Consider the following 13,572-nt stretch of genomic DNA (forward strand, 5'->3'; position numbering starts at 1 on the left):
TTGCAGTAATGAAAATATATTGGCAGAAAATAGTTTTCTTCTTTTGGTATTATTTGCGTTGTGCTTTTTATAGTGGTTTTTGCATGTTTATTCCCATTTATAGTTATTTTCCCTTTTTCACTCAGTAACTGCAAAGAAGGCATTGCAAACAGTTTGAAATTGATCGAAATTTATCTAATTGCCTAGGTTTTTGAGAGAAGGATGCAAATGAAACTTCCTAAATTAGCTGTCTTGCAGAATGTGTCATTTCAATGCTTTATGTAGCATTCTGAAAACCTTCCAATCTTGAAGGAAATTTTCAAGAATTCTTCCATACCAAATTACTTCTGTCACCAGGAAAATGAATAATATTGAAGCGGAACCTATGGTTTCTCCTCTTTAAACTGTTTCTATTTGTTATAAAAAGCACAATAAAACTGGAGAGATACCTTTTCTATTCCTTATGCCCTCTCTAGTGCTACTGTAACTAAATGTATTTTTCCATATTCTAAACTAGTATTTAAAAAAAATGTTTTCACTGTAACAAAAAACAAAAAAAGGGGATAAAATTATTTGTAAGTTTTTGAGGCTATAGTAAAATTATTTGTAAGTTTTTGAGGCTATAGAATAATATAATTATGCTATTTTCAACCTATTTCCAGGTTGAAGAAAAAATTATTTAAAAACATATGAGTTTTTTTATTATTCCGTGACAAAACATTGAGTGAGGGTAGTATTCAGAGATGTAAATGATTCCTAGATAAAAAAATTTCTTTATGATGACATGGATTCACAGGGTGGGTATGCAATAAGAACAGTGTATAACTCAAGTATTACAGCATAGACATAAAAGGAGCAGAGACTATATTAAATTTTTCTGGAACACCAGTGATGCAAAACTAAAAATGGTAGTGCACTGGACATTGCCAAGTCTTGTGAAACCTGTGTTATACTCAAGACCAAGGTCGTCTTCCCTTCGTGTATGTCACAGTCACATGATGTACTTCGCTTTTCAGTACTGTCGACTGGGTTATGCTTTTCCTTGTTAGTATGGTGTCAGGACAGGATCTATAAATCACTAAATAATATGCAGGTCTTTTGAAAATGCACCAAAGGTTTATTGCCAGTAACAGACCAGTGGCCTTATGTGGACTTTTCATGAATAAAACAGATTGATGAGCCATTTTATAGCATTACAAGCTGTATTACAAATATATCACCCTTTTCAGTAAATTAACGTGAAAAACAGTCTAATGAGCTACCAGTTATAATCTCCCAGAGAACTGAAAACACTACTAAGCTCATAGACCAAGAGATTCAATTTTAATTAAAGGCTAGAAATTTAGAAGTTTTAAAATGCTTTTCCTTGTTTTGTGAGGGTTTTTTTCCTTCGTTTTTGAATATTATATTAAACAGGATATACTATCACAAATTGTGTATAACATCTTATAAAATCTGGCAGGTGTGGGGTAATGAGAGAGGATATAAGGAAAGGTTTCAACTTTGATATAACTATGAAATAGATTAAGTTTTTTGTTATATTTGACAAAATTTGCCAAAAGTCCTCAAGACTTATGTTGAAATATATGGATTCAAGCTATTAAAATTTAAGAAAATCATTAGACAAAGGGAAAAAATGAATAAATAAAAGGAGAAAAACCAATGAAAAATAGCGAGTTTCTGTGAATTTTTTTTTAATATGGCTAGCAAACACACTTCTACATGAGTGCATTTTTTTCTGGTTTCTTCTTTGTCCAGATTTGTGTAGTAAGATAGCAGGAGTTTCTGCACAAATATATAAAATCAGGACTTTGTTTTTGTCGTGACTGTTCATAGGCATAATAATTTTGGGCAAATGAGTATTCATGCAGTGCATGGGAGAAATTGCTTAACAGCAAACCTCTGACAATAGGAGCATACTACATACCAGGTATTTGTTTTCATGTATGGAAAATGCCAGTGAAAGGAAGTAGAAAAATTGTATGTGAAGGAGAAAGGACAAAAACAAATTGGCAGGCCTCTTGCCACACTTGTTCCTGTAAATTCTTTGTTGTTAACAATCTTTCTGTCCTGCTGGAATTGTTAAGTAATATGATCTTGTCAAACCTTTTTTTTTACTTCTCTTGATCTCTAACTTTGCTGTCAAAGATCTGGTATCAAATCTTGATTATATCAAAGTGACAACAAAAGAAAACTTTAGTGGAGTTAGTCAGTTTCAAAATTTATGCACAAATTTTTATCTGTAGAAATTATTTGCTTGGATCATATTATTTTAAATACAACTTTAAACTCAGAATTTAAACTTAATTTTTAAATAAAGAGATAAATTAACAATGTCATCTATTAGTTTAAGAGGTCCTTGAGAATTTTTGAAATTGGACTACAGTTTCGAAACTAGTGTACAGTTAAGAACTCACAGGTAGATTTTAATCTTTTTTTAATGTGTTTTAATGTGAAGCAGACAGGCAAGCAAGCGGCTCAGCAGTTCACACATAAAAAAAGCCTTGGTTACATAGTCTAGAAGGCAAAGCTCTGAAAACACTCTTTATAGAATTTATAACATTATTTTGCATGATAAGCCTAAACATTTGAGCAATGGCCAGATCCATAAGTGTCTTTGCCAAGGACTTATATACTGCGGATCCATATTCTTCACATAATTCAAAGGAGATGCGCCATTAATATCCTATTTACCCCTTTAAAAGTGGTTGAAAAGTAAACTCCCTTTTTTACAACAAATCTGTGCATATCATTTATGTTTTGGATTTAAGACAGCCTTCCAGTTTTTATGTCATTCCATATTTTGTATTCTAGTCTGGTTTACAGTACAACTACACAGGGTATATGAAGGGTAAGGACAGTTTTCAGATCTAAGTAAATAGGGTAGATCCTGAAGCTCCATGACAAGCCCTCTGTTGCAGATCCCATTTGAAACAATGGGACCGTTACCTGAGCAGGAAAGCTGAGACTGGGAAACTAGGTTTCTCAATAAATAGTCTGTTTAGTCCTTCAGACTACTGTTTGAAATGAGGACTTCAGGAGATCTTTACATTAGCCAAGATGTTTTCTGTTATCCATAAATATAAGGGTCATCAATCTATATTCATAAAAATCTTGTGCCTGCTTAGGGTAGCTGTATTGGCCTGAGCTACTCACCTTGCAAAAACTATTAAAATACAAAAATCTCTAGCAGTACTTTGGACAGGTCAGAGTCATATAAAATTTTACACTAATCCTGTGTGTATTGAGGAAATTACAAGTCTTAGCACGATGTATCAGCATTTCAATGTTGTGAATGTATAGGGTGGTTGTGAAAAGTTTCAATATGGCACTAAACTGGGGGCAGTGGCTGATCCACCTGAAAGCTCTGCTGCCATTCAATGGGACCTTGATCAGCTGGAAGGTTGGGCAGAGAGAAACCTGGTGAGGCTCAACAAGGGCAAGTGCCAGGTCCTGCACCTGGGGAGGAACAGCCCCAAGTGCCAGCACAGGCTGGGGCTGAGCTCCCACAGAGCAGCTCTGTGGAAAAGGACCTGGGACTCCTGGTGCATCACAAGCTGTCCATGAGCCACCAGTGCCCCTGTGGCCAGGAGGGCCAATGTCATCCTGGAGTGCATTGGCAAGAGTGTGGCCAGCAGGTCAGGGAGGTGATCCTCCCCCTCTACTCAGCCCTGGCGAGGCCATTCCTGGAGTGCTGTGTCCAGTTCTGGGCTCCTCAGCACAAGGGAGACAAGGAGCTACTGGAGAGGGTCCAGTGGAGAGCCACAAGGATGATCAGGGGTCTGGAGCTCCTCTCTCATGAGGAGAGACTCTGGGAGCTGGGATTGTTTGGTCTGGAGAAGAGAAGACTGAGAGGGGATCTCACCAATACATAGAAATATCTCAAAGGTGGGTGTGAGGAGGATGGTGCCAGACTCTTTTCAGTGGTGTCCAACAGCAAGATGAGATGAATGACCATAAACTAAAGCACAAGACATTCTACCTCAACATGAGGCAGAACTTCTTTGCACTGAGGGTGGCAGAGCACTGGAACAGCTGCCTGGGGAGGCTGCAGAGTCTCTCTCTCTGGAGACACTCCAAATCCACCTGGATGAGTTCCTGGGTCACCTTCTCTAGGTGACCTTGTCTTGTCAAGGGGGTGAGACTAGGTGATCTCCAGAGGTCCTAACAATTCCAAGATTCAGTGACATTTTGCAGTAAAGGGCATTACTCTTTTTACATAGTGTTTTTTTCTTATTTCTTCAGTGTTTATTTGGCTGAAATCATAGGAATCTTCTTTGTGATGTATCTAGACTGTGTAAATAGGGAAACTTAAACAGACTTGTATGGAAAAGGCACAGAGCTGCTATACTTTAGAAACTTAATAACCTGTTATAATCACATTTCCTTGTGATGTCATATTTTTCCTGCAATAATTCCTGCAAATGTAGATTCCTACATTCTTGGAAATCATTCCTAGAAAGCTGCCCCTTAAGTTTGTTGTTTCTGCAGACCTTCATGGCAGAAAACAGTCTTCAGAAAGTAAACACAAAGGAGATATGAACAGACAGAGAGAATGTTCAGAAGCATATTGAGTAACTGTTCATAAAAACCTGTTAATAGATACACATCTAGTTTTGTTAAAGAGAATTTTGAAAAATGCAGTGTTGAGGGACATGATCTTCCCTAAGAATTACTGTGATGCTTGGACAGTTCACAGAAAACAGTATCCACAATATTTAGTGGAAGTATTTCTTTCAACTTTTCTTCTGGTCATTAGTTCTAGTAAAGTGTTATTACTGATATTGCGAAGTGCTATTACAACCCATTTGTGTTCAATGACTGTTTACTTCATGACATATGATCCTAATCCTTACATTTCTAGAAAAATAAATTGTTTCTATGTTACTCTTTGTGGTGGAAACAAGCAAATGAAACCCCTGTAAATCCCAAACTAAATAGATGTTTGACTGAATGAGGAAGAATAACTTAATGTGACCATCTCTCTAGAGCACTTATTAGGGTATGTTTGTCTTTCTGAGCAGTGGAGGATGAGGAAGAAGACATGCCTCCATATCCAGAGAAGGCTTGGAACAGTTTTTATCTGGAACCGTGCAGATAGGGGACTGCAGATTCCCCTGCCCATGACATCCCTTTGTGTATTTGCAGTGAAATGGAGATGCTTTTTTAACTCTGTCACTGGTTGTCCAGAATGGCATTATTATCTCAGACTTCCAGTGCTCATTTTTTCCCTTTCACTTTTTTCTTTTAATTGATCTTCTTATTTCCCACATCTTTGCTTCTTTCTTTTGTGACATCATTATTCTTTCCATTTCTTGTTACCCTGTTGGCTACTGTTTTGTGGCAAAAACCCCAACGAATTTAAAATTAAAAAAAAAAAAACTCAAGTCTGATCTAGGCAATCAGCACAAGAGAGCAAACAGTTTCCAGCACAGTAGTACTGCCTCTCTTCCTGAAGACTTATAATGTCTGTTTTGCTCCTTGACTGAGGTTTTCTCTCTTCCTAGCAGAGACCAGAGACTGTGCTTCCTTTGTGTTCATGCAGTATTTTCTCAGTATGAGGCCAGGGTTCTCTTTGGGTAGGTTCTATGAGATTGTACTGCCTTGTCTGCTATTACCCAGGTACTACCCAGGTTAAAGAATAATAGTGACAGTTTTCTTTCTACCCCTGCCTTCTTGCCCAGCCATGTATGCATCGCTGAAGTGATGAGGGAAGTGATGGTTATGCAGAGGGACATAGTATTTAGCAGAGCTGTAATTTACTTCAGTCATTTATTTCCACTACTGTGAATCAAAGAGGCATCTTGGTTTTGTTTCAGAAGCATCAAGACGGCTAAGGGATGGCTTACAAATAGGGGGAAATGTTAAGAAAACATTTCAGTCATGCTGATTGCCTAATTTCAACGTGTTTATCCCAGTTACTGAGTTCTCACTTCAATAATGTTTTTACAAGAGTTCTTAGGACCTTAACAGAATCCACTCCCTTTTCTTTCCTCTTTAAAGCACCTGAGGAGATTGTAGAAAAAATTACCTAAACCATAATGTTTTCTAATCATTGTCATCACTAGTAACTTTTAACAGAATTGATTTATGAACAGCTTGCTCTCTTTTTCATTTTGGTATTTAAGTATCTAAACAATGATAATTAATCACTTCAATTTTTCTATTCACACATTACTGTGCATAGGTCTGATTGTTTGTGTGTCCACTTGCTTTTAATCAAAACTTGTTTTGTAGAAATGACCAGAGAAGCAGAAGAGAAAAGTTAAAACTGCTATGCTAAGAATGTAATACAATGTAGAAGTGATCAATGCCCTTCTGCTAACTGTAACTGTGAGAAGAGTGCTGAGTGGGGGGGGTCAGTGTTTTTTTTGGCTTATGAAACAATTAAGATAAATCTTAACTGTGAAAAGCAGGTTTAAGCCAAATGCTACATGTTGCTAAGCAACGTGTTGCTTTTAATGTTTGCTTATGGCACGAGAATACATGGCAAATACAGGAAAGTTCTCTTTTTTTCTTTCTCCCACATATTTGAATTTTAGTAAAGACTATATTTGTGCTTAAAACAGAAGCAGGATGTTGCTATGGGGCTGAATGCAGTTGGGTGTACATGTAATAATTTAATGTATGTTATACAAAGGTTTAGGTTGTATCTGGTGTTTTTATAATATGGGTGGATTTCCTAATTCCATCACTTTCTAAGATCTAAGGCTCGGTCTTCAAGGCAGTATCTATGGATAGTTTTCTGCAACCATATTCATCCTGATATATAGATATATCAGGATGAATATGGTTTATATAAATATATATATATATATATATATATATATATATAAACATCTTCAAGTATATAGAGGTTCACCATTTTTTACAGCTGAGGTGTCAATGGCTTCCATGTAGTCACTCTCTAGATGTACTGAATCCCTCAAACGAACTTCAGCACTCAAAGGAGAGATTTCTGGAGGACTTTTTTGTCTGTATACATTTTGGGGTCAAAAAGAATGCCTCCCTTCCTACTATCCAGCCAGAGACTTTGACAGAGAGAATAATTGCAGTCACAGTTTTTGGAGTGTTCAAAAGTTAATTTGCAAGTATCTGTGTTAAATCTCTTTCTTCATGGGGGAAAAAGTAGCTGAGTTGTTTTATTTGTTTGTTTGTTTGTTTTTTATAAAAGGCTGCAATTTAAAAATATTTATTTTGATTTACAGGATAGTTTCTGTAGAAGGGAATGCTGACAGTACAGCAGTTAATAATGTTAAAATACCACACAGATTAAAACATGTAGTCTTTTCTTAAATGTTTAAATGTTTTAGAATTTTTCTTATCTGAAAATATTTTTTAATATGCTAAGAATTAAGAAGGCTATTTAGAAATATTTAAAATTGCTTTTCAGATTGGTACAATCAACAGAAATTGTAGCACTGGATTATTTCACATGGAAAAGATCTCCCTAGGAGGTGCTTTTCAGTAGAACAAAGGTATCATTATCATGTGGGTAACCACTCAGTTATTGTAACTAGTCCTGTTTATTCTACATAATTCTCATCATGAGGACAAATAATCCATCAGCAAGCAAACAGATTTCTGATTGCCTTGTTGAAAGGCTGATGTGGTGTGTAACTATGCCCATTGTATTTTTGCCTAGGATTTCCTGGACATAAAAATGTCTTCACATTCTCTGCAGCACATGCTCAATGAGTCTCGCGCTTCCAAGAAATGCCAGGCCTACTGCACGTGCATTGAGTCTCTGCAAAGTGAGGAAGGACAGTGCCTGTGGGACCTGTTGGGATTAGTGCATGTGAATAGACCACCTGTGCTACTGACCCTTCCTGAAAAGTCAGAGTAACTATGTATGAGTTGTGCAGTAGTTTTTGAAAGCTTGCCAGAGAGATAAATTGTCCTAAAAGCAATCTGTGAAGTACATATAGAATGGGGTTGATCCTACCTGGAGGTGCAGGACATGGTTATGATTTATAGGTAACCAGGCGGCCTAGCTGAAGCACAGAAGTAACCAACTGACTTTGGATTTATCACAGATAAAATGGGATTGCAGGTGTTATGGTGCTTGTAACTCCCAAGTTCTTATAGTGACACCTTTGAATAAATCTCTTAATGGTGAGAACATCGACAAATAATAGGGGGTAAAAACAAAGCAAGATCAGAAAATGGCTGCTGTCTGACAGTGGACTTTGTGTAGCTGGTGGGAATGCAGCTGCAGTAGCTTTACTCTAGTTAAGCAAAAAGTAGGTCAGGGAACGTGAATCAGGAGAGTAATATGGAGAATTTCAGAAAATGGCCTTCATAGTATGCAAGCATACAGGATACTTAGTTTAGGCAGCTGCCTTCTGAGGTCCCACATTTCTTCCAGAGTAATATAGGTAACAATTAATTCTTGGAACTTTCTAATGCTTCTGTGCTTTTGAGGATTAGACTGTTCAGTATTGAACTGAATAATTTTAGGAGGTACTGTAAAGGGAGCGGCCTCATACATCTGTATGTGATTTACCTGCTCTCCTTTCATGTACTGCCACAGATTGGTGGAACTGAAGGGTGCTGGATATGAAAACTATCCATTTTAATTGTGAGTTTGACATCATCGTGTAGCTGCTTTCCTGTGCTGTTTCTGTAGAACCGCTACACTATGATATGAGGAGAAAACACTTTACAACAGCACATGTGAATGCTAGCTTACAAAAATGACTAGGAGAGACTGAAGTAAGGGTGCAAAGCCTGTGATGGTTTCTCTCTTATGGGTTGAGTTCATGTTAACAATTTCACATTTCTGTTACCCTAACAGCTAATCTCAGCTTCTGCAAAAACAGTGCAATTCAGAAGTTCATAAAACAACAATACATTTACCCCATTTTATAGCCATATGTTAATGAGTATGTAGAAACTGGAATGTAATAATTACTATTTTATTGGCTTGAAAGAATTATATTACAGTAGAGTGACTAAGTGCAAGAATAGACTTAAATCTGCAGGTTTGACATTTGTTAAAATACAGTTTTTTAATGTAACAAAACATTGGGCTGACTGAAAGGGGAGATCATCATTGTAGTTTCTCACTCTTTAAAGTTCAGTAAATGCACATTTTAAATTATCTCCTATACTAGTTTTACATCTCTCACACAGGTAACTACTCACTGTTGCCCCTTTGCAATTTTTAAAAATTGACCAAATTAGACATTTTGAACAGAAGTAGATAGATGTCTATACTTCTGTTTCAGAGGATTACATATACAGAACACATTATTTCTATCTGTCTTGAGAATTAGACTTTATTTTATGGTAACCACTTGATGACATGCTATTCATCAAAGCAGGTTTATATTCATGGCTTTTTATATCCCTGACTATTCTAGACTCCTGGATTTTTCCTTTATACTATATGTAAGTGTAAAATTAATTGGAATGCATGCCAAATTAAGATTTTGGTTTTAACTGTAGTTTCTCCAGTAATGAACATGCTAATCTGAAAAGAATCAATAATCAACAGCCCAGTTTTGGCCATCTCTTTGGTTTTCGTCACCTTGAACTCATTAATGAACTCTGTGTGTTTGACATCTGTGTGCAGAAGTCAATGAGCCAAGCAGTGAGCTTTTGTTCTGGTTTTGACATTAGTAATTAGTAGCAGAACACTGAAATTAGAAGTTAGAAAAGTATGAACATACTTAAATTTTATGCCAGTAGTAACAGACTCACACAATAACAGTGAGAAGTCTGCCAGGTTTTCTGTATTAAATAGATCTGATCCAAACTGTATATAATTATCTGTGAAAACAACATGTGATTTTGTTTAGAATTTAGTGATAGCTACACAAGGAAAAAATATGATTGTTTATTGATATTAGATACGTATTCTCTGTGAATAGGAACTCACAAGTTCTCCAAGAATTCAGATTGCTATCTGAAAAATAAGTAATCACTATCAGTGATTACACCTGGTTTTATAAAACAGAATCAATCATGAGGTTTTCATCTGGAAATTAAATATTGTTTGAGACATTTGCCTGAACTGTCCATGTAAAGTGCCCATGCTAAGTAGCTTTCTGTGTACTGCCCATGTTAAGTAGCTTTCTGAATATCAGGAATCTCAGCATATTATGAATAGCTGGATTCAAAGCATCAGTAAAACAGGAACCAAAAATTTGTGAAGTTTTGGATAAGAAATTCTTAGAAATTTCACAGGATGCTTGATTTAATTTACTCAACCCAGAAATTTAGAGCAGTTTAGCTTTACATAGAGATAATTTGTAGATGTTTATATAGTGTGAGGATGATTTTCTACTTGTTATATTAGAATTATAAACCCATTGCGATGCTGTTTATAGGTCTTTTCATCACCTGTGTATAAAAGAAATTTGTCGAGTAAAAGGATCCATAAGAATGAGTAGTACCATTTGGTTTCTGGCTGTTCTCTCTCACTGATTTCTGAGTTTTCTAAATCTATGAAGTTGAACTTTCCTAATGGGACTTTGGTTACTTACTTGCAATTTCCATTTGGTATTTAAATCAAATCTGTAAATTGTGTTTGTCTTTTCAGCATTTTCAAGCTTTGAGTGATGCATGCTGTCTAATTGTAATTTGTTAATATACTACTTTATCCTGTTCATGAGATTTCTCATTTAAGAAAATGTATTCTTCTATAAGAAATTTTGAAAAGTGCCCTTAAAGAGTAATTTCATTGTCTTCAAGTTGTCAGCACTTTTCTTGCTATTCCTCCCTACATTTTTACAATAAATGCTGCTGTTGGTATTTACCAGCTCCCTTTTGCCTTGCTGGAGTGCAGATTTCTTAATGGCCCTTGAAACATGGGGCTGATGACAGAGCCTGTGTTTGGGAAAGCTGTCGGTCTTTGATAGATAAAAGTCATGTCAGAAGGCAGGTTTTGAGTAGTACCTGGATCCTACACCCACCAAGTATTGTCTAGTAGCTCATTAGGTTTGTGAAACAGCTCCGTCTTCAGGAAGTGGCCAAACAACTCTGGCTGTCCCAAACTGTGGAGAACACATCAAAGTATTCTGTGCACCTGATGGCAGGTAACTGTTCCCTCTGCTTTAACTCGGATTCTGCTTTTGATGAATCAGTTGGTCTGGAGAGAAGTGCTGCCTCTGAATTATGGTATTATAAAGCACTAAGGCACTACAGTAATGTTTGGGCAACTGAAAGTCTGTTTTGTTTACATAAACAGCACCACCTCATCTGCACCCAGGAGAGGTGTTGTTCATGTCAGTGTTGGCTGTCCCTTATACTTCAAAACCTTCCTCTTCATACTGAAGTGTCTGTGTTCAGGCAGTGTGAAGTAAGCCCTACAATTCAAAAAATTTTGTGTAAGTATTTATATAGTGGTCAGTAATTCAGTTATTAATCCTTGTTGGTCAGAAAAGTAGGCATAAAAATATCCTCATTTCTGGAGTCTGTGAAAGTGAGGCAGCTGGGAATTCTTGACTTACCAGAAATCTTAGATAGTCCACAAATTTGGAATTGGAACAGGAATTCCTGGCTCTCCCTCATGTTCTCAGGCAAATAGATTGCATCTCACTGAGAAGTGTGCGAAAGCTGATAACATTATAGTCCAACTGATAACTCTCTGGGGAGAAGGAGAGCTCTGCCTTGAAGTTCACCAGATGTTTGGGAGTTTACATTGTATGTGAACTATGAAAAATTGTATCCTTAATACAAGCTTTCTCAGTTGTATGGAATTATGTTATAGGTAGGAATTATGATATAGGTATTTATACACAGAAAGACTAAGTTTAAGATTTTAGCAATGTTGTAATTTTATATGAATTAATTCTGGTTTTCTAAGAAGATTTCGTCTAAGTTGGTGAGCACTACCTTAAAATAGCATTTCTTTTTTAATTTCCTTTTAACATTTGTTTTTCTTAGTTCGTGGTTTTCATTAGAGTTCTCTGACTAGCTTATTAAGGTAAAATCCTTAAGCTTTTTTCTTATATCTTAAAGATTTAAATAAAGAACAGAGGAATGGGGTAGGCCTGGTCTTGCTGTAATAGCTTTTTTTATTTTTCTGGAAGTGCTTTTGTTAGAACTTGCTTTTTCTTCCTGCTAACTGATATATTAAACACTTTATAAACTTGAGAGTTTAATCTGGGCACAGCAAAAGAATAAAATTGCCATGAACTTCAAAAGGATCAGAATTGCAGCCTAAAATTTTACAGACCTGATAGAAAAATTATCTCTTTTGCCCTTAGCTTGGTAGAGAAATCTAAGTAAGCTTGAAATGTGCAAGAAGGCATTTATGTCTATCATTAGTATACAGTCCTCCATGTTTTCTGTTTAATGTATACCTTGTATCATGTCTAATGAAATGTAGAAGGTACCATAATTTTTAAACAGTAATACTGAAATGTTACAGAGGTACACAAAGTTATGATAAAATGTTGGACCATTTTGTGATTGTATTTCTTTGTGACCAGTTGGTTAATTAATTTTATATGATAGGAGCAGAAGTAAAGAGACTTATCATAAAGTAAACAATTACAAGTCATTAATAAATTAGATAAACAATGATGTTCATGCAGTGAATTGTTGTTATCAGCCTACGTTTGAAAAAACTTTTAGATGAGGATAATTTAGTGCACTAAATTCCAAAGAGGCCAGTCATCTTGTTACCAATATGGCATGGGATAAAATTAATCCCTTTTTAACTGCAGTGTGAATATTCAAATTGCTTGTTTCATGAGCTAAGTATCTTATTAAATCACAAGAATTGCACAGCCAGAGAGAGGCGAGAAAGAGCCTGCCTGTGTGAGAGCAGGGCAGAGTGTTCATTATTAAACACTGGTTGCTGCTAAAATATGGTTTCCATATGGAGCAGACTACATGTAATTTATGTAAACCACATTGGTAATAGTTTTTATCAAGTGGTGCTAAACACGAGCTAAATCCAGCATAACTGTTTATGTAGACTGTGTGTAAGTAAATTGTGGGTATTACTAGGGCTGGTGAGATATTTCAGGAAAATATTTCCTTTGCTGTCCCCATTATATAATAGCACAACTCACATCTGCAGCAATGCCTGCTTTGAATAAGATGATTTTCGAGCTTAGACAGGAAGTGAAAGAAACTGATTTGTAATAAACCACCAATAGCACTGATCTAAAATATAAAATATCTGTTAAACCTTCTCTGCACGTGAACTCATATGTTTTACTCTTCCTTCTGAAAAGATGGAATAAAGACATGGTAAAAGTTATTTACTCCAAACTATAATGAGGTACCTAATAGTGGTGGTCATTAAGAAAAGGCAAGAAATTAGGAAAGTGAGAAGAGGCAAGAAAAGGCAAGAAATTAGAAAGAAGATGCTTATACATGCTTTTGTTTTGGGAGAGAGTTTTGGACAATATATGGGAATATTCTAACTTAGGTTAAAAACTGTACAAGAATGCAGCATGAGATGGAAATAAATGTTCCCTTTTGAGGTGATAAAAAACTTTAGTATTAGCCCATAAATGTTTTGTATGTTCATTCTTTACTTGGAAAGGAGTACACAGGATTAGTTTGTTTCGCAGGTAAGAATAATGTGAAGTCTGTTTAAAAGACAGGAAAACACTGATTAGATAATAGTTT

General features: G+C 36.0%; 1 protein-coding gene across 2 annotated transcripts in view; it reads left to right on the top strand.

Moving 5' to 3' along the window:
- Positions 1–13,572, top strand: part of BNC2 (basonuclin zinc finger protein 2) — a 234,725-nt gene that overhangs the window by 61,647 nt on the left and 159,506 nt on the right. Inside the window, exon 4 of one of the 2 annotated variants that reach the window (XM_066569530.1) lies at positions 1,787–1,801. The exons of the other annotated variant lie outside the window; for it this stretch is intronic. Coding sequence (XP_066425627.1) covers positions 1,787–1,801 — 15 coding nt within the window. The remainder of the gene's footprint in view (positions 1–1,786; positions 1,802–13,572) is intronic. 2 annotated transcript variants of the gene reach the window in all.

This window comes from Molothrus aeneus, chromosome Z, assembly GCF_037042795.1.
Source record: "Molothrus aeneus isolate 106 chromosome Z, BPBGC_Maene_1.0, whole genome shotgun sequence".
Taxonomy (NCBI): domain Eukaryota; kingdom Metazoa; phylum Chordata; class Aves; order Passeriformes; family Icteridae; genus Molothrus; species Molothrus aeneus.